The 23,356-nt window shown below is 32.3% G+C and overlaps 1 protein-coding gene across 1 annotated transcript; it reads right to left on the bottom strand.

The window, feature by feature from the left end:
• Positions 1 to 4,593: 4,593 nt before the first annotated feature.
• LOC144835461 (fibrinogen-like protein A) lies at positions 4,594 to 20,830 on the bottom strand. Its single transcript, XM_078690545.1, has 5 exons — positions 20,704 to 20,830; positions 10,064 to 10,305; positions 9,498 to 9,620; positions 7,372 to 7,636; positions 4,594 to 4,820 (listed from the first exon to the last, which is right to left on the bottom strand). The coding sequence occupies exons 1-5, from the start codon at positions 20,828 to 20,830 to the stop codon at positions 4,594 to 4,596; spliced, it is 984 nt and encodes a 327-aa protein (XP_078546671.1).
• Positions 20,831 to 23,356: the final 2,526 nt, after the last annotated feature.

The following is a 23,356-nucleotide window of genomic DNA, read 5'->3' on the forward strand; positions in this document are numbered from 1 at the left end:
TGCAACTCCAATTTTGAATGATTATTTAATTTAAGAGTCATAGTGGGGTATTATATATCTGTTATATAGAGAACATTGACAACTTTAGACAGCCTTATATTTAGACAATCCTGTGAGAAGTGACAATTTTAAAACATTGTGTACAAACAACAATTTATGCACACATATTTAAAAAAAAGTATTTAAAGAATTTAATTTTTAGTGGCGGCCATTTTGAAATCCAAGATGGCCGACAGATTATCGCTTTACATAGTTATGATTGCATAATGGGTACAGTAATACCATCAAAACGGACTTGTTCCACATTCATAATTTGTATTATTGGTGATATTCTGATTTTTAATAGGGTTATTTGAATGTTGGCAGCCATCTTGAATTTGGTCCTTTAAATGTCTTTTGAAAAAATGGCAACATATTTTTTTTCATTCCTTATATTATCAAGATATAAAATAAAGTCAAAGTTTGCTTTTAACAAAAAATATACACGACATTCATATAAACGACATACCAGCCTACACTATATACCAATTCGAAGGTTGTACTTTCCAGATGACGTCATCTCATGTATATTGTCATTTCCCAGCCAGAACTCACCGCACACATTTCAATGTGTAGGCCTAAAGATAACCTAAAGGAAGTATGTATTTGAACCATCGAAGCACGCTTACATATAAAAGCACCTATATTCGGGGCAAATCTTTAACCTAAATTCGCTTTAGCCTAATCATCAATACATAATTATCTAACTCAACTTAATTAGTATGCCTATTGGTTTTCAATTGCTGGTACAATTTAGTATGGAAAGTATGAACCCACTTTCTAAAGCATTGAGAAAAAGATTTACTGAAAAGTCCTTAATACGAATACGAAAAAAAAACTAAACTAAAAACTCTAAATACGTCCTATAAAAACCTACGTCCTTACCGAACTGTATACATACGCTCTTGAAATTGCCATGGCTCTCGAATACAGGAACTTTGGCGTTACAACTGGAAATTGTAAAAATGAACACAGAGCGAATGAATAGGCCTACAGTCAAACACGATGTAATCTGTGGCCATTATAATTGCCATCATGAGAATTGTAAAATGAAAAATCAACTTTAGACTTGAATTGTCTATTGCGTGGTATCGGCCTGCCACATTCCTGTCTCATTATTTTATGATGGAGTCGTATCTTCATATTCATAAAATTCGTATCAAACATGGATTGTTTTCTTACAACAACGTCTTGCAATGGAATATTATGTATAATATATATATTTGTTGTACACTACTCATACATCTACTGGTATTATTAGCATTTTCATCCAATCCAATCTCCCAGATATAATTCAGATGATTTTGATGTGACGTCATAGAGAAATGATTGACATTGCCTCCTACTAAAATATTAGAGTAAAGGTTTTAGAAATATGTAAATCCTAGTATTAAAACACATTCTTATTCACATTCCTTTAAATGAAATTAGATAATTATTTTGTCCCGATTAGACACTAAAAGTAAAGTATTGTTCCATGTACCAAGGTAGACTTTTTGGTTCTAACGTTTTTTTCAGCAAAGACCTACTGTACGGTATATAAAAACAAACACATCAGAGTCAAACTTATGTGGAGTTTAATAAGCTCAAAATACATATTCAACAAAAATTTCCAGATAAATAGAAATATTTATAAAATTCAAATTCAATATTGCACAATATTAAAGCCCCCTTCCCTACAATTTGTGACGTTTTGTAAAAATAATACATATATATTACTTTAAAAACATTAAACCATGTCATTCCTTGTCTTAAATGTACGGTTTTATGGTAAATTATGATAAAAAGTGAGAAACAATGCACTACCTAAGTAGCTCGCGGCGATCGACCTCTCGTGGACGGCCTTAGGCCTAGCCTAGCTAGGCTTAGTTTTGTAGGCCTAGCTGGTAAACATCGGTAACGTACGAACATCGTACGCTAGCTATATACCTAGCCTGAAGTCGTATAGTTGCTGCATTAATTGTCTGGATTCTATTTTTGCCAGACTCCGTTGATACAAATTGGGGAAAACCCGGTATTTTCGCTGAAAAGTTAGGAGTCTTCCATTTGTTTTGGCCTCACGATCGATCGAAAAGTGGGCGAATTACAGGTGAAAAACAAAAATATCAATCCGCGCGCAATGCATTTTGGGATTTATAGCGGGCCGCTATAATTATTAGAATCGACTTATTTTTCACATTTTTAACCGTTTAAAGACGAAAAAAGTTATCGCAATAGGACCATATAGTATTATTTTTACATTAAATATAGTTTGTGATCTTAAATTAGATCTAAAAAACGTAGGGAAGGGGGCTTTAAGCTATAAAAATAGCATAACATAATATGTAGGCCTAATCATTAATTTATTGAAAAAAAATGAAAATACCACAAAAGAAGCTAAAGATTGCAACACATAAAATATAATCATTAATTGTCAGAAACTATTATATACACGAAAATTGACTAATTGCGGAAAATATGAATAGAAGAAGATAATTAAATTATCATTAATAGGGGCCTATATATACAGACATACAAAATGTGCAAATTAAAAATAGAAATATTTATAAAATTCAATATAGCTCACGATATTGTGATTTAATGAAATAAAAGAAAATTGCAATATTAAGAAATCAACAAGTTTATTTCGATATTAGATTTAGGCCTAGATATTTAATACTTTTAATGATTTCATGGTAACTATAATAGATTGGAACCTTTCTATGTTTTCATTGATAATAAAAGGTCATAACAAAACAGTAACATTTTTATAGCTTATAATTTTAATAGACTAATTGAAAAAGAAAAACAAGGTAGGACATTACAGTGTGTTTCAATATACTATCGATTGTAAATCAAACGATTTAAATTTCTTGTCCTTAAGTTTATAGAGACGGAATATTTTTTTTCATTCTTCATGTTTTATGTTTAAAACATGTGATAAGCCTATCACTGTATATGTTATGCGCCTACTTTTAATGGTTTTCAGATAGACCAATTGCTGCAATTCTTCTGAGTGCTACATGATTCCTTCAAAAAGATAAGAATGAACTTACTGCCTTGCATTACCGAGGTTTTAAGCAATAACCTTGATCATTTTGTTTACCGGCTTATGCCTAATATAAGACATCGGTGAAAGAAACATTCGATTAAAATAAAAATTTCTATGGAGAGGTCGTAGGACCGAGGCATATGACAGAACACGGACATTGTCTATTTACAAACTACAAAAAAATATCTTTGGATACTCTTTAGACTTGCTAAATGAGAAAGGGAAATCCCCCTTTTTAATCGGTGAGGAGCAAAGATCTTATATCTACCTTTGGTGAGGAGCTCTACGCGTGTGTATTTAATAATAATAATAATAATATTTATTTGAAACAACACTTTTTGAACAGTGGCACACATGCGTAGATGGTGCGTCCATACCAATTACAAAATTTAATTCAAAAACAATGGAAAATAAAAACTGAAATTAAAATAAAACATATTTGAGATAATGACATAAAATTTGACTCGACGCTAATTCCAAAACTTATTTTCAAACTAAAACTACACTAATACAACTACTAATGTTGCAACATCAATGGAAAAGAAAACACTTTTTTAAAATAAAACAGTTCAAAGTTGTAATACAATTGCATTTCTTAGTTTCCAAGCACGGCTTGTGTACATTTTACAATAACTGTCAAACACAGCATAAATATCGTGAGAATTATTTTTATGAAATAACGTGCTTCCTAGGACATAGATAGGTCACCAAAAATAAAATTAACCCAAGTATCTACACAAGTATTCATTGCAATAAGATTACGTTAAAGTGTTTGCAATTCTTCAATTCTAATACAATGTAACTTAATACTACAAATAAACAGGAAATTTTTAACATCTTCTTCACCTGACCCACAAACCTTACACTTATCATTTAGATTATCAATGTTCCACTTATTTGTAATTTTTCCAAGTAGTAAAGTGTTTGAACGAAGTTTAAATTTATTTAATTGTTGTGATATAGGCCTAGCCTACATTATTCAGTTATTGTAATTTATTTGTTCACTAACAGAACAAACTAACTAACTAGCGGAGTATGATTAACATCCTTAATAACTAATATTAATTCATAATGTATAGAAATATAACTTAGCATTATGAACTACGGTATAACACGGTATTACGATTTATTGTATAGGCCTAACTGCATTTTTTTTGTGGTTGACGTCGATCCTTACAATACGCTAAACAAATAAAGACGTGTTCAACTTCAGACTGTTGCATAAACTGTATTAATTAAATTTTATTTTGTATTAATTAAAACAAAATTAATTAAAACGAAGCAGAGTCAGGTGTGAAATATGTTATAATGGAATATTATATGGAAAATTATTATGTAGAAAATTATATATTAAGATGATATTATAATGAAGAAGAAAAATATTGCATGGGCTGTCAGTATTAACACATGTTTGTTGATAACCATTTTTTTGTTTGTTTTTGGCATATTCAAAGTCTGATTTTATTCATCTTAATTTGTTTGTGTTTTTGTGAGTCAAAACATCTTTAAACATGATATGAGTACTAGTCACGCTTCATTTTCATTTCGGCCCAACTCAGGGCCAGATAATTTCTAGTGTCAGTGAAACATTCAAATGAGTTTCCATACTCTCCATTTAAATGACATGAGAAACAACCTCGATACCACCAGGCGCCTTTAAATTTCTTGGCACATTCGTCGTCATCCCTGTTATCATTATCTCTGTCACGTGTCGAAAAACATTGCCCTGGACCATTCTCCAATACATCAACTAAAAAATAATAGTAAATAAATAAATCTGAATATAGTTATAATGAAATAAATATTACATACTTTCCTAAATTTGGTTAGAAACAAAGTAACGTGTTTTCTTATACAGTATATAAAATAAATGTTTTGAGTTGATGGTGAAAATATTTCACGAATTGAAATATTCTTTCCATTCAATATACTTAATATATAAACAAGAAATATTTCTTACAAAAAACGCCGCCCGACATTTTAAAATTAATCATTGTTCTTTTGATTAATTTATGATTAATTATTAAAAAGATGTCCTTTAATCGCAAAGATACATACAAATCACAGATAGTTCTTTAATTATGAATCACATGCCCATTTTTTCACTAGTTAATTGTATACACAGCATTTGAAAGAAGACATGTGTACCTTTCCAACAATGTGTTATTTGCCAACAAATATTAATCTACTAATTAAAAAATGGCATTTAAAATGGTCAATGTTGAACTTTAATGTGCTGTAGCCTGTATGTGTGTGACCTCAACTTGAACTGTTGTAGGCATGCAACTGAATACCCTCTAGAGACAACGTGTGTGGTACAAGTGCTTACATTATATAGACCCATGCTTACATTATATTTTAGATTTAACGCCTAAGACGCATGACCCCTCCAATTATGGACCAGGCCATTCCTCATTCAATCGGTGTACACACACTGTACAGCCTAAATGGACGCCGGGGATGTCCATGACTGACTGACGGCTGCGGTTGGCTGCCAAAGTCAGCCGTAGACATCAGAAGCGAGAACTCTGAAATCCGACGGTGGTCCAAATTGGAGGAGTACACTGCATCATGGAGTTATTTTGCTTGATCTCACTTTGTATTTTTTCTTTTTCTGTCTCAAAATGTCTTTTTTTGTAATTGTAATGCGTCCGTCTATGTTTCATGTTTTATCCTTGGTGACTACAAAGACAAGCCACTTTGGCTTCTGTGTGTCTTGACCATAAACTATGTAAACTGTCTGTTGATGTTGAATAAATGTTGTTATTACTTACTTAAAAGAAGTGAAAATTCTTCCACAATCTGTTTATTCGCGTAAACCAATCAAAGGGCAAGAATCCAAAATCGTTCAACCGTGAGCCCTCATAGACTCTCTTTTCTCGGACGTTTTTTGGGTCCAGCAGCTGGGACCTATAAATTATAGTCGAGTTTGCAAATTCGCAAAACTGTCGGCCTTAGATACTAAAACTACCGCTATGAAACAACTTATTAATGAATATGTCCTCATGGGACATAGCTGACTAGAGCAGCGGCGCGAAAACATTAATTATTTTATTACTCTTGTGTATTAGTTCAAAAGCATGGGCCTAGTATAGTCTAAAACTGTATTTGTGTAGAAGGCTAGGCCACTGTCCTATGTCTTCCTTCTTGGAGAAAACAGGGACTTTTAGATTTTCACGTCCGCTATGTCGACCTCTACCCTATTACGTCATTTTTATGCGCTTGTGGTAGGCGCCTGATACGTTGATTGAGCGCTTGTTCAGTGGCATTTTTACGTTCTCTCTCCGTGTGTACCAGTGGACGTATGACGTCATAACACTGCAAAAGTTTACCAAAAATCATGGCCGAGAATCTCGCGATGATTTTCTGAGAATGTAGTAAAGTGAATTTCAGTCAAAATATATTTGCAAACTGTGAATTATTGATTTTTATTGGTTATTTTAAATAAAACATTTAATAATACAGGTTGTGGCCTGGGTCTTATCACTAGGACGCCAGCCTTCGTTCAGAAAATTAAGGATCTCGGATAGGCCTAAGCCCGTGTACTTTCAACGGCCCAGCGCGGTGGAATAGCACCACAGTGAGCGCTATTATAGAGATTACAAGGTCAGAACCGAAGGTCAATACGTCATACGTTCACTACTGATACGTCAATGTAAAAGTTCTTATATCCCGAATAAGTCCCGAATGATGTATAGACTGATACGACTATATTATTTTTCTGAACAAAAACACCAACTTGCATTTTTTTAAACCAAAAGCTGAACGTGAACCATTATTATAAATATCACTTTCCGCTAAAGGTAGATTTAGTTATGATTACCTAATTTTATTGAAGGAAGAAATAAATGTTTAGTTGAATTGAATTGAAAAAATTCAAACGGCACGTGATGCAAGATGTATAGGCATAATATAATGATATATTCTAATTTTGACTTGTAATCAATATAATGAAAATAATCCTATACTGTCAGCAAGATTATTCAATACATTATAGATTACATTAAAATGCAGCACGGGTATAAACCTAACGTCCAGCCACTTTCATGTGATGAAACAAATAAAAAGAGATAGAAAAAACGGAACTAAGTTATACACACTATTAGGCCCACATCATCTCACGCGCAAACTATTGGAAAATCGCCATACAGAGCCAAAACTTTAAAAATTGCTATTTTCTTAAGTACATAACAACACAGCAATAATAATAACATATTTTTTCTCATATTCCAGTCTACTTAACTTTTATTGAAAGTTAGTTAATAGTGAAGGCTTAATTAATAATAACAATCTGCATTTACCAGTGTTGCTATTTCTTAGATTTCCAAGTTCCAAAGTGTAGTCGTCACTTTCATTCCTGATTCTGAAGGTTTCGTATACTGTATAGTATGCTTCACCAGAAACCGTTTTCATATCCATTCGAAGGTTGTACTTTCCAGATGACGTCATCTCATGTATATTGTCATTCCCCAACCAGAACTCACCGCAAACATTTCCAAAACCATGTTTATACTCCTCCCAATACCGATAAAAATCTATTGAATTATCTTCACGTCGTTGGAAAACCTAAAATATACAATAGCTCTTGTATCTCTGTTTAAAGAATTTGGACCACAGCACAATTGAAAGAGGTTACACTCGGTATCAATTGTGGATCGTGTTACTAGCAACTATTAATAATTAGATTCTCAAAAAATTTCATCTGGTTTCAAATGGATATTAAATAAATCAATGTTAACTTTTTGGTTAAACCAGTTGACAAGTACTTACTTGCTACGTTTCAGCTACTTTCAGTAGCCCTGAAAGAAACTAAGATCCTGGAACAAGTCCAAAGAAAATTAAACACCAATTTGAAAACGGAGGAGCTGTTAAGCCTAGTTCTTAACACAACATATTTCACATTCAATGGTGATATTTACTGACAAAAAGAGGGAATGGCAATGGGCAGTCCTGTCAGCCCCATAATGGCAAATATATTCATGGAAGACTTGGAACAACGTGCCACAGAAACAGCACCATCACATATCAAACCGATTTTCTGGCGCAGATATGTAGACGATGTCCTGGCAATTGTACCAATTGGATTTGAAGAAGAACTCCTCCAACATCTAAACACCATTGACCAGACAGGCCAAATACAATTCACTATGGAGAACATGAAAAACAACACCATCCCTTTTCTCGATACTCTAATCACTATTCAAGACAATGGTAACATAAAAACATCAGTGTACAGAAAATCGACACACAGACAGACCAATACCTACACTTTCAATCAAATCATCCACTCGAACACAAACTCAGCGTAGTCAACACTCTAGTGGACAGATGTGAATCCATCGTATCAACAGAAGAAGGACAAAAACAAGAAATGAGCCACATAAAAGCAGCTTTATCAACATGCGGATATCCAGACTGGAGTTTTAAAAGAGTTAAAGACAAAAGGGAACATAGAAAAGCAAAGAAAGACAAAGAAATAACAACAGATAAAGAAAAATCCAGAGTCAACATTGGTTTACCGTATGTCGAAGGGATGACTCAAAGGCTAAGAAGAACATTGAAACAGCACAATATAAATACATATATCACTCCCAAAAACAAATTAAGAGAAAGTCTCGTTCATCCTAAAGACAAGATTGACAAAGATCAACAGTGTGGTATAGTCTACCAAGTAGGTTGCCACAACTGCAAGAAGGTATACATAGGGGAAACAGGCAGAGCATTAAAAACCAGAATAATAGAACACAAAACAGACGTGGAAAAAAATACGGTAGGAACAAGAACCAGGAGCGCTCGCCATTCACAATCTAAAATTCTACACAAATCAGCTATCACAGATCACGCCACCATAGAAAATCACATACTGGATTTTGAAAATACAAAAATATTAGACAAAGAACAACACTACTTATCAAAAATAAAAGAAGCCATTTGGATAAGAAAAACGAATATGAACATCAACAGAGACCAAGGAGGACATGAACTGAGCCACATCTACGATGACTTAATAAAAAGGGACACCCGAGCATCCAAAGGGGGACACCAGCAGAAAGCTGAACATCAGACGGGAGATGGCGCAATTCACCGAACTATGACGAATGACAGAACATCATGTCAACGTCATTTGCGTGATCAAGGCTACTGAAAGTAGCTGAAACGTAGCAAGTAAGTACTTGCCAACTGGTTTAACCAAAAAGTTAACATTGATTTATTTAATATTAATAATTATGTAAATAATACAAATTGTAACTTTGTTTTGTAAATAATGTTTGTCCCAACTCTGACGAAGCCCGTTTGAACTACAAAACTAATATACCTGTAAATATTGCATTGCCAGGTTTGAAATTATTGGACGAATTGAATGAATAAAATAATGGTTAAATCCAATTGACTATATACAATTGATAAACATGTTGAATAACTTTACCGTCCATCCTCCTCCATCAGTGTCCATATCACAGTATACAAGCAATCCGTTTCTACCACTTTTGGCAATTGGGTATAATCCACTTTTTCTTGACGTTTTCAAAATATCCTGGCAATCTTTCACCTAAATTTAATAAAAAATACGGCAATACAAGCCTGTTGATAAGACACGTAAATTAACTATTAATCGTATGCCTACGACAATAAACATTTTTTATTATTATTTTTATTTTGATTTAAAAATTTGTTTCAAAATGGAAAAATATGTATTTAATTATTGCTCCATGGCTTAAATCCACAATACACAATTTGTTGACAATGTCAATATCTGAAATAGTAATTATGTGGGAGAATTTTCCTACAACCCCCACTACGTGCAAACCGAGGTGCACATGAGTTCCCGTCATGACTATGTTAAATTGAAGTTTTTTTCTTTTAATGATATATTCAAATCAAAGTGTACAAAAAACATTGACTTAAGGAGTGATAGGGACGACCGAACTAACTACGTCATATACGAATTATCAAAGCTTCTTTATTAACTACTCCCTTGGAGAAAATACGTACATTTGTTCGAAGTGAGTATACACCCTTATCTCCAGTGTTTCCGAATCTCAAACTGCCAGATAATTCACATGATTTTGATGTGACGTCATAGCGAAATGATTGACAGTCAGGAGTAAGACTCAGACACAACAGAGAACATCGAGTTGCACTTCTTGTTCTAGTAGAAAACACCAAGTCAGTTCCTTCTGATTTCAGCAGATCATAATGTTTCTCGAAAATTGTAGATCGAATACAGGATTTACCTATTTTAAATAATAGTTAACGTGAAAGGAATACCCACACGAGCGAAATAATAACAAAGAGATAAAAACTATTTTATTATTGAATTATACTGCTACTGCTCATTTGTTATAAAAAAAAATGTATACCGTTCACAAGGCTTTACATATCAAATTTAATATCAAAACTAGAACGACACTCCGAATGTGCTTACCTCCGCCTACTGTAAAATTCTCCTACATAAGAATTCATGAGAAAAAAATATATTATATATTTTTTTAATATTGATTTGTCTGAATGCTGTGTGTGATAATTTAACTTCAACCATGTGTATGCGAATTTGGTGTAATGGTTATGTAACCAGCTTTCAATTAACAATAGCTTCAGTCGACTAACAATAGAACAGTATCGCGAAAAACACACGGATGAATTTGAAAAGAAATAGGTTTTTTAAACTATTCGCATCAAAAACCTTGTTACTTTAAGACTGCTCACCGGCTTGTGAAAATTCTGTCCTATCTTTTTAATACTAGCAGGTCTAAAAATAATTCTAAAAAGTGGTCCAGAATTGGGACCGTGGTCCGGATTTTAACCAAAATTGGGCAGTGTCGTCCTTGCAGCAGGCGACATGTATTGGAGTCATTCGAATGAAAAATTGTGAGCGCTAGAGTGATGACAAACAAACAAACAATCAATCAAACAAACAAACAAACAAACAAACAAACTAGCCTTCGCGCATAGCGTGATATTTGGCCAAAAATCAAAATTGGCCTCCTAAAGACACTTGACCTTGACCGAATTTAACCCGATCAAAGTTCTGAAAAGGCCATAAACCCCCCTTGTTACCAAAACGGATAATAAAAATAAATCTGATTTCGTTTCGTTTCCCAAGGTGAGACTCCATCTCGGTAACTTGAATCTGTTGACACTAGCACAGAGCACCGAGCTATATACACAACTGACTAACATTATTGTATCGTAGTAATTTGGAGTCATTCGAATCAAAATTGTGAGCGCTAGGGTGATGACAAACAAACACAAACCGAACAATAGAACAGCAACGCGAAAAACAAACAGGAGAATTTGAAAAGAAATAGGTTTTATAAACTACTTGCATCAAAAACCTTATACAATAAATCTAATTATTATTATTAATCTCTTGCCTCTTGTACAAAAATGAAGTTTTTTTGACAACTAGTTCTCGAGAAAATGCAATTTTAGTTTATTTGTTACTTTAAGACTGCTCGCCGTCTTTTAAAAATTCTGTCCTATCTTTTAACACTAGCAGGTCTGAAAATAATTCTAAAAAGTGGTCCAAAATTGGGACCAGGGTCCAGATTTTTACAAAAACGGCAGTGTCGTCCTTTCACCAAGCGACATGTATGGTAGTAATTTTGAGTCATTCGAATTGTGAGCGCTAGAGTGATGACAAACACCAAACACCAATTTTTAATTTGGCCAGGTAATGAAAGCACTCAGAAATTTAGTGAAGTAATAATAAATAATAATAATTTATTAGAAAATGACACCTTTGCATCGGTGGCACATACAGAAGTGGTGCATCCAATTTAACATAATACATTAAAACAATACATTATATGACGGATACAGGTTCTTAAACTATTTGCAAAAATATAAAAGAAAAATCATTATCAACATGTAATACAGGTACTGTATTAAATTGTCCTACAGTATCATAGGTTTGAGTTGATAATTTAAAAAGGTATATAAATATAAACATAAGATATAGAAGAGTTTACATTAAAAACCATTGTGTTTCAACATCAGGTACTGAAGACCTATAGTTGTTATCACAGGTGTATAATATTTACAAATCATATATAAAAGCAACAATACAAAAGAAAAACAATCTATATATTGGGAGATTTAAGTTCTGACCGTTTCTCCCATGCAGCTCTTGTGTATTGTTTACAAAACAAATCAAAAAAGGTCTCAGATTCTTTACAAATCGCGATAGAATCTCCACCTAAAATATACTGTAATTTATCATCAGCACTTGCTGTTGTGTAACGATTCCATGTGTCATAATCATTACAGAGCACAAGATTATTTTGCAGAATGGATAATTCTTTCATTCTAATATTATCAAATGCTTTACAGTTTAATAGAAAATGTTTAATGTCTTCAATTTCACCATTCCCACATAAAGTACAAAGACCGGACACATCATTGGACCATTTATAAGTTTTACAATCTAAAGGTAGAGTGTTAGATCTTAATTTAAATTTCAGACTTGTCCCATAAAAATGTGTTTTATCAAGTAAATATTTTTCTAAATTAGGGAAAGGTTTCAATTTTGAGTATAAATTAAATGAGGTTTTTTGCATTATATTATTTGACCACTCTGATTTATATGATTCTGACACACATCGCTCGACATTGCTGACTGAGAAAGGAACAAGAGTTAAACTATCATTATCAAAAACATTGTTGTAAAAGCCTATATCTGTACATTTTTCAAATATGTCAACACAACTACTAAGAAATTTATATTTTAATCGATCAAAGTCACATTTCAATTGTAGCATAGAATTAAGTACAATATTAGGCCACCTGTGGTCATCCATAGTTATAAAACGATTAAATAATTTAACTCTGGACAGTTTGTGTACCTTGGATAATGGAACCCACCCAAGGTCACCATAAAGTGCCTCTTTTGAAGTACTTGGCAAAATATATCCTCTGACTCGGAGCATGTTGAATGATACATTTTTTTTTGCTTTAGGTATTAGCTTTACATGGTTCAAATCCTGCTTGGGTTTATAATTTGTTTAAATAATGTTAACATTAAATCAAAATATGTTTTGAAAATAACAAACAAACTCCGTCATTGCAACAATGACCTTTCTAAAATCAAGATTGACCAGGATTCGAAGAGTTTCTTGAAGCTGTGCCTATTTTCCGCGTCCCTGCCTTAACCTTGGAGTAAGCTTAACCGTTTGACCAGTCGACTAATATTTTGATCTATATCAAAGAATATTTCCATGTTAAAAGAAGACAGAATGCGTGCTATTTAAAATATCGTACGGAAGATAAGCTTTTTTGACATGACCAATATATCAATTTTCCTGAAAATCAATAGGCATGTTCTGTAAGTATATACCTATGTACAGAATGAAATAAGCAAGGACACACGCTAAAAAACTAATTATCAACTAACAATAGATTAACTTGAATAACAATAGAACAGCAACGCGAAAAACAAACGGGTGAATTTGAAAAGAAGTAGGTTTTATAAAACTGCTCTTAAAACCTGTACATTAAATCAAATTATGTTTTGGAAATTACAAATCACAATTTATAACTCTTGCCTCTTGTACAAAAATGATGTTTTCGAGAAAATGCAATTTCAGTACACTTGTCACTTTATGACTGCTCGCCGGCTTTTGAAAATTGTCTCCTATCTTTTAACACTAGCTGGTCTAAAAATAATATAATTTTTGTTATTTGTGAAGTTATTAATAAACCAATTTTCTTGATTTTCAATAGGCATGGTCTGAAAGTATATACCTATCTACACCAAAAAAGATAACTTGATAACAGAATGATAACTTGAAAACTGTAGGCGCTATCGTGCTAATAAACATTTATATAAACATACATAGGCCTAATAACCAAGTAAATACTATACCTGGCAAACTTGTGCCAAGTAACAAACAAACAAACAAAGTAAATGCTATACTTGACAACATTTTATTTAAACACACACACACGCTATCGACTACATATATTTCATTGGCGGAGGTAAGCAATTCATTATTAAAGGTTTTTGTTACTATAATAACGAAATTATAAAGTTACTGCGTACATGAAAAACGAAAAAAAAATGTACAAATAATCGACAATCACTATGCAAACTAAGACGCACACGTAGAGCGTGCGTGGAGCTCAATATTTTGGACACAATGGCTTCTAATCCATTTACTATACAAACTAACATACCACATTACGTTACGTCCAAACAGTGGAACGCATAGTTCCAAACCCATATCTTTCATTTCATTCATATCGCATCATGTAATTCACATCAATGCATTTCATTCACATATCGTGTCATATAATTTCTATCATCGAAACGACGTCCATATTTCAATTCCCTTTTATCCATTAGTCTGTAATAGAACGGCACATTTGTACGAAAAATGTGTTTTTTTGTATACAAATGTGTTTGCAACTGCCGAATTCTACGTCAAAATTAGGTCAGACAGCAGCACATGTTATCAAAGAACTGTATTAGCGCGGGGCAGTGCTGCATTTCAAATGAATCTCAAACTGGCGGTAATTACAATACTGTCGTGATTCTATCTTGTGCACGCTGCTCCTGCCAAACATAAGATCGAGCAACATTTTTCCAACACTAGGCTAGGTTATATGTCTTACTAATTACTATTCCTAAGCTGCTATAGGTAATAGCTGTATGGGATTCGGCCCAGGTGTGACGGGACGATTTGGCCCATTGTAAGGTATATTTGACTAAGAGATTCTTATAATTATATTAGCTCCCGATAGGGTATTATGACATAAAATATTGTGAAATACATTATGCTTTTTTAAGAAATTTTAATTGTTCGTTGTATGCAATTTTGTCAAGGGGTGTATGCCTACAAGAAGGTACAAACAAGGAGGATGGAGTTGAAATCATATTTACTTCTTTCTAATTAGGCCTACTGTACATCACCGGAAAAACATACATTGCTATTCCTCTTAAAAACAAAAAACCACCAAACATTTTTACTACCAAAAATCAAGACATTATTATTACATTGTTCAACTGAACAACAGAAGACTGCAAGAATATTAAACCAGATTCAATTAAGTCACTGTTCGTCAGTCGGAAATGATATTAACATACTTTGGAAGCTTTTACAAAACATAATAATTTACCAGACGACTATGAAATTCAGTATGACTGTCCTACTGTATACCAATCATGAGGACGGAAAATAACTGACATAATAATATTAATTAATAACATAAGATATATATATATATAAATCATAAGATATATATAAAAATGTAATATATTTATGATATTCTGGTTATTTCAAACATTCATTTTACTGTGTGATCACTAATATGTCACTGGAATGTGAACGGTTTACAGAATAAAATAAACGACTCTGATTTTGTGAACTATATTAAAAAATATGATATTGTATGTTTAGTAGAAACATGGACGGGACCTGTAGAAAATTGTTATATAGAAGGATATGACTGTATTAGTAAATTGCCCATAAGACATAAAGCAGGGGGTAGAAAGAGTGGCGGTATTATTATTTATTATAAAACAAATTTAGACGTTAAAGAACTTCCCAGTAGGCCTACATCAAATTATATATGTTGGTTATCTATCAAGCATAGGCCTAATCCTTAGCAGTGGTATATAGACCACCAGTTAATGCAACACATGCTATCAAGATTTTTTTGGAACTATTTCTAATGACCTAACAAATCACAAAAAGAAGTTTGGAAATAATATATATGTATGGGAGATTTTAATGGAAGAACAGGTACAATGAATCATTTTATTACAGAAGATGAATGTCCACCCAATTGGCATAATGATATATATATAAAGAAGATAATGAAATGGATAGTAATATAGGTGTTAGAAGTAATAAAGATCAAATAGTCAATGAATATGGAATTAATTTATTAAATCATTGTAAAGAAACAGGGATGAGAATAGTAAATGGTAGGATAAATAGAGAATTTAGCTTTACTTTTTTAGAAAATTTTGCAAAAGTGTTGCTGACTACATTATTACTTTTCCAGTTAATTTTGATAAAATAATAAGACCAAAAGTGGATATTAGGATAGAATCTGACCATATGCCTTTACATTTTGAAATTTTATTACAGACTAAACAAAACAAAAAAGAAATTACGAACGATTTAAAAAAAGAAATCTGGAAAACACATGAAACATTTCAATGGTCCGAAAAAAGGTGAATAAAGCCAAGGACAAATGGAATGATGAACAAATTTTCAAATTTCTTGATAATATTAATGAAAATATTGAAAAAAAAGATATTGATGAAGCCCTAATTAACCTTTATAGAACTTTAGAATATGTTTACATAAATACAAAAAAATAAACACAACTACAAAAAAAATTCAAAAAAATTATTATTTGTAGCATTCTTAATAAATATAGAAAATACAAAACTAACACCCTATTAAATGAATATCTGTTAAAGAAAAAGAATTATAAAAAATTTATAAAATTAAAGGAACATAAATATAAAAATTCATCACAAAAAAAATGAATCAGGTTAATAAAGGAACATAACATTCCAAATTTTGGGAAACCCTAAAAACCAAACGACAACAAAACGTGACAAACATTACACTTAAAAAATGGCATGATTACTTCAAAACAATGTTCCAAAATCAAACAAATAATATACAAGAAATCAATATAGAAGACGATAACGATAACAATTGCGAACAGAACGATTGTTACAATGAAAAAATCAGCCGGGAAGAGGTAATTTATGCAATTAAAGCACAGAAAAGGGTAAAGCTCCAGGTATTGATGGATTCCCAATCGAATTTTTTACTTGTATGCCAAATGCTGCTATTAGCGCAATTACAAAAATTCGTAATAGTATTTTTACCTCTGGAAATTTTCCCCAACAATGGGCAACAGGCATTATTATTCCTATATTTAACAAGGCCAGGTGTTTTTATACATTTTAAGCAATAGATTAAGCAAATGGACAGAAGAAAATAAATATTACATCAAGAACAGGTAGGGTTTAGAAAAGATTGTCGTACTATTGATAACATATTTATTTTAGACACAATTGCTAACAAATATCTCTCAAAAAAACGAGGAACTGTGTACATGGCGTTTATAGATTTAAAACGCACTTTCGATTCTACTAGACACGATTTCCTTATAAGTAAACTAAGAAAATCTGGTATAAATGGTAAAATAATCAAAGTTATAAAAACAATGTATAGTAAACTAAAATCCGTTATTGGGTAAGACTAGTAAATATGAACGAGGACAAATATGCGAAGAAATGTTGTAAATCTCAACTTCATAAAGCGCAAAATAATAGTAATTGTTGGGTAAGCGATGTAAAACATATGTCATGCTCTATTGGTTATGGAAAAATATTATGGTTTTCACAAAATAATGTCCTTCATAAATTTTGTTATAATTAATAAAATAAAAGAAAGGCTAACCGATATGGAACGCCAATCCTTTCATGAAAGCATAAATATTTCTTCAAAATTAAGATATTATAAAATGTTCAAAAACAATTTCGGAGTAGATGGATATAGTTACTACAGACCCTTGAAACTCATCTAAGACTGGGCACACTTCAACTAGAGGTAGAAAAGGGAAGATGGAAAAGAATAGAGCCCAGCAATAGGCTATGTAAAATATGTAATATAAATGAAGTTGAAGATGAATATCGTTTTGTTACGGTTTGCTCTCGTTACAAGGGAATCAGAAAAAAATGTATACCTTCTTTATTTTTTGAAAATCCAAATACTTTTAAATTCTGCCGTTTAATGTCATCACAGGATCCAATAATTATTGATAATCGATCTAAATATCATGCTTATAAGTTAAGATATATGTTTTGCTTAGAGAACAAAATTAATTAATTCATTTATCTTGTGACCATAAATTGCTTTATTTTTCAATGTAATTATTATTTTGTTAATAACTAGGGACCAGAGCCTAAAGTAAATAAAGTCAGGCGATAAGCCTGAATAAATGAATATTATTTGCGATGCCTCTGCAAATTTCTGTTAACAATTGCTTGCATTCTTACCTGATGTGGTTGAAATGATACAGGGCAGTATAAAGATACCGATGATAATGATCAGATTGAATCCGTAAAACATGTCGAAATGTTGTCCTCCTGATCTGATTATTACTGCTAACACATAGTTAATAATGTTACTGTAATGCAAAATGGCTTCAAATTGGTAAAGATGTAATTTATTCAGAGTTCTTATAACTTACATCAACATGAATATTATCATCATGACTTTAAGAATGGTTTACTGCAGCAACACAAACCAATGATTTTGATGAGAACAGTTTGCAAATTTATTTTACTGACGCACATTTCGGCACGCACGCGTAATAAATATTTATTAAGTAGTGCTATCATTATTATCTTGTACAATACATCACGCTGTGTTATTATTTTCCTGTTTTTATAATTAATTTATTCTTGCAGTTTTAATTAAATTGCAATATAACAGGAACTAATAAAACAGTGCAGAATAGACAAATTTTTATATGAAAATACAATAATTAAATTGTTATTGTTGTTTTCACGTAGGACTCTAAGATAAATTAATCATGAGGTGAAGCACAAAAAGTGTGGAAAATAAATTAATACATTTTACATCAATTTACAATAAAAAAAATTCATATCACGCAGGCTGTAAATAATAAATAGAATAATCTTTCATTGATACAGATAGAACACAACAAGTACGGAATGGTTTTCTAGCAAGTAGATTACTTAATTTCAATAACCAATTCTATCTATAATTTGTCATTGTAGCAATAACCTATTGGTAAATACATAGATTATTGAATAAAACACATTTCTGCTTTCAGTTCATTGCATTTTTAGTCACATGATAAATTGGGTTATGAAGCGCTTATTACTGTCATGGTAAGGGAGAATAATGTTTCTAGTCTTTGCACGCTTCGTGTTGATGTGTGACGATCACAGATTGTTTTGTCTAGATTATTCAGTATAACACTGATTTTATCCTGTATATATGTTATTATATTTTGAAATTAAATTTAAAACACTGCAATGAGTTACCACACTTTCCATTTAAGTGACAATGAAAATAATCTCCAATCGTCTTCATAATATTCAGAACATTTTAATTACCTCACGTATCGATGTTTTTCCTTGCCATCAACTGCTTAGGAAAAATGAATAACGATAGAATTCTTTTTTCTTAAATGTTGGTATGATACTTCTACCATTATTTTCAACAAGTATAATCACATCTGATTATGTTTTGTCATCTTAAGTCATTGTTCGAAATCTCAACAAAGTCAAATATTTATTTTGGGAGTTGATGTTTCAATGTCTTTATATTAGTTATTGTGCCAAAGAAATATCACAAGCAACTTTCATGTGATGAAACAAATAAAAAGAAAGAGAGAAAAAAACAAACTAATTAAAACAAATTATTATAGGCCCACATCATCTTACGCGCTAGCTTGAAAATTGGAAAATCGCCATATACAAAACTAAATGCTCTTGTCTATATTACATAACAACACAGCAACAATAATAATATTTAATACATTTTGTCTCATATTCTACTTAACTTTTATTGAAAGTTAGGGTTAGGGTCTGCATTTACCAGTGTTGCTATTTATTCGATTTCCAAGTTCCAAAGTGTAGTCATCACTTTCATTCCTGATTCTGAAGGATTCGTATACTGTATAGCATGCTTCACCAGAAACCGTTTTCATATCCATTCGAAAGTTGTACTTTTTAAAAACATACATTAGCTCTTCTTTTATCTCTGTTTAAAGAATATGGACCACAACACAATTAAAAGAGGTTACACTTGGTATCAATGCGAATCGTGTTGTCAGACGAAGCCCATTTGAACTACAGAACAAAAATGTGTGTTTTACTATACTGTATACAATTGATAAACATGTTGATAAACTTTACCGTCCATCCTCCTCCATCAGTGTTCATATTACAGTACAGATGTAATGAATGTTTACCAATTTTGGCATTCTTAGAAGTTTCGAAAATGTCCCGGACATCTTTTATCTATGATTCTATAACAAAAAACTATAGTAAGAAAAGATATATAGAAAAATTATTAGTATCATTATTGGTACAGTAATATATTGACTGATGTCTTTTGCTGAATATAAAGTTGCTCCCTATAATTCATTGTAATTATACCACCAGACAATACGTACTGTCGTAATATACACGTCCGATTACTGCCTTTTTTTTCTAGTTTCTACACTATTAGATAATTGATGATCACATGATTGTGATGTGACGTCATATCGAAATGATTGACAGTCAGGAGTAAGATACAAACAAGGAACATCGAGTTGCAATTTTTTTCTGGCTGTTTACTTTATCGTTTTGATTTAGTTTTTTGCCTTTTTTCGTATCTCCGTTGAGATCCAGCCACTGATACCCACAACATTGTCATTTTGTCAGTATGTTGCCTTTGGAGTTAATCCTTTTACTAACAGTAAACAATGGGTCTGTAACGATATCTCCACCCGAATTGATCATCATCAATTTGGTGGAATTAAGGGATCCTCAACAACTCATTGTCTGGTTGAGATGTTGTCTCTCTTTATAAAGGCTCTGACAAACCAAACACAGTCGGTACGTTAGTTGCGACTGACTTTACCAAGGCTTTCGATTCCGTCAATCATACGCTTGCAATCCAAAAGCTGTTTGATCTTGGTGTTCGGAATGAAATATTGCCCTGGGTAGTTGACTTTCTTACCAACAGACGCCAAAGAGTTCGTTACCATTCTGAACTCTCTGGTTGGGTAACGCTCTCTTGTGGCGTCCCTCAGGGCACTAAGTGTGGACCAATTATTTTTAATGTTATTAATAACTATGCTGCCGTAAACGCCCAATCATCTAAATTTAAGTATGTTGACGATATTAGCCTCGTTGAGGTCCGTCGTGATAGTGATCCCACTTTTGTTGATTCTGACGTTTGTGATCTAGATAACTGGGCTAGTCACAACTTTCTCAAACTCAATCCATCAAAATGTAAAGCCTTGCAAGTTTGTTTTAAAAAAGACCCTCCCGATCCTCCAAACTTAGTTATAGGTGGTAAATTGCTGGATTTTGTGCATGAAATAAAAATTCTCGGTATCCCTATTCAAGCAAATTTAAGATGGGATGCTCGTGTTAGCAATATGATTTCTAATAGTAGCCGTAGATTATGCTTAATCGTCTCAAGCATTTTGGAGTTTCTGCTTGCGATTTGGTGTCCGTTTATGTGGGGTACGTTCGTCCTATTGTCGAGTATGCCTCACCAGCGTGGCATAGTTGTATTACTATAAAACAGTCTCGCATGATTGAGCGAATTAAAAAAAGAGCGCTTCGGATTATATTGGACCTAAGTACGACACATATCTTAACGCACTTAAAAGTTCTAATCTTCAGCCCTTGATACGAGAAGCGTCTATTTCAATTCCTTCAAAGAGTGGTTTCCTATTAATTCTCGTTCTCACAGTATGCTCCTTAGAAAATCCAACGAATGTCTCATCCCCCGTGCTCGAACTGAAAGATATGTCAAAAGTGCTATACCCTTTCTCGCCAAACTCCTTAATGACAAATGATTCTTGTTTTATTGTTCGTCATGTGCTATTTCTCCTCACGTGTTTGTGTTTTTGTAAATTTTCTATTTTTTAGGCCTATATTTCTTATAGATTCTTGAATTTTGCACCTTTATATTTTTATACAGTATTTGTAAATTTTTAGATTTTTGTCCTTTTGATGAGTACATTATCATGTTAATATTGTTTTAATTCATCCTGGTGCTGCGATTACGATATATTGAATGAATAAATAAATAAATAAATAAAACAGGGAAATGCAATAAATATTTATTCCCATTAGGCCTAATCTGGAATACAAATGCGGTAGACTAAATTATATCTACAAAATAATAATTATAATTATTTTTTCACAATTACGTAGTCACACTGAATTTATTGGCCCTATCCTATAAATGTTTTAAGAACAAAAACACAATGCTTTATGCTGTTTGATGTCATTGAGATAGTACAGTTAAATACAAAGGTACCAATGATCATGGTGGAAAAGTACAGTATGTAAACTATTTTTAAATGGCACCTCATCGACGATATGACGGAGCAACCACATTGTTCGGTTGACCTGATTATAGATAAATTAGTCTTAATTATACTGTTTTTTTTTTGTTTTTTTATAAATCTTTTCTCTGACCATTCTTTTTTTTTAAACTAAAAAATTGCATTATGATATTTAACTTAAATGACATTAACCCCAATGATAATATTAATATTGAAGAAACTAAAGAACGGCTACTATTAAGAACTCGATACATGCCAATCACTTCTCCATTCTAAGCCTGAACTGCCGTAGCATGGTCAACAAATTCGATGATATTTTGAATCTGATTAATTCAATAAATCACTCCTTTTCAATTATTGCCCTAGAAAAAACATGGATTTCTCCAAATTCTACAACATCACTGTACGAAATACCAACATATACATTTATCCATAAAGATAGGGTAGGACGAAGAGGAGGAGTTGCTCTCTATCTATCAGAAACCCTTAGTTACGAGATGTGAAATGACCTCTCTTCAATACTAACCGAAGGAGAATCTATATTTATTGATGTTAAAATAGAAAATAAAACAATATCTTGCGGAGTAATATATAGGCCCCCTGATACAAATGTGCAAACCTTCAACGATTAGTTGTCAATAGTCATGCAGATGATTAACAAAGAAAATAAGCTAGCATACATTACTGGCGATATGAACTTAGACATTAGCCAACACATGAGAGACAAAAACATCGAATCCCACCTTGACAATATCCAGTCTCAGTCTTTCACTTTTCTTATTAATAAGCCCACAAGAATAACAGAAAACTCTGCTTCCACAATAGATAATATTCTCTACAATTCCCATCTAACAAATAACATAAATACTGGTATCATATATTCGGATATATCCGACCACCTTCCAATATTCTGCATAAACACATCCGAAACCCACCATTATCATTACAACGTATACTGTTATAAACGCGAAAATAAACAGTACAATGTTGATCATTTTAAGCATGAACTTGCAAATCAACAGTGGCAGGATGTCCTAGAATCAAATGACGCAAACAAAGCATATCAACATTTTCCACAACTCTGCAATCATTAGTTAATATATGCTTTCCAATAAAAAGATTAAACTCAAAGCTAATAAACTTCAATCTCATTGGATAACGGAATCAATTGCTAAGTCAATTGTTACTAGAAACAAATTATATAGCAAA

This window comes from Antedon bifida, chromosome 2 (assembly GCF_963402885.1).
Source record: "Antedon bifida chromosome 2, ecAntBifi1.1, whole genome shotgun sequence".
In the NCBI taxonomy this organism is placed as follows: domain Eukaryota; kingdom Metazoa; phylum Echinodermata; class Crinoidea; order Comatulida; family Antedonidae; genus Antedon; species Antedon bifida.

Coding starts and splice junctions, on each gene's coding strand:
- LOC144835461 (XM_078690545.1), bottom strand. CDS start 20,830: ATGGTAACGAACTCTTTGGCGTCTGTTGGTAAGAAAGTCAACTACCCA. Junction 10,306..20,703: donor TGACGGAATCGAAAGCCTTG/GTAAAGTCAGTC, acceptor TATTTAAAATAG/GTAAATCCTGTATTCGATCT. Junction 4,821..7,371: donor TCTAAGAAATAGCAACACTG/GTAAATGCAGAT, acceptor ATTATTTTTTAG/TTGATGTATTGGAGAATGGT.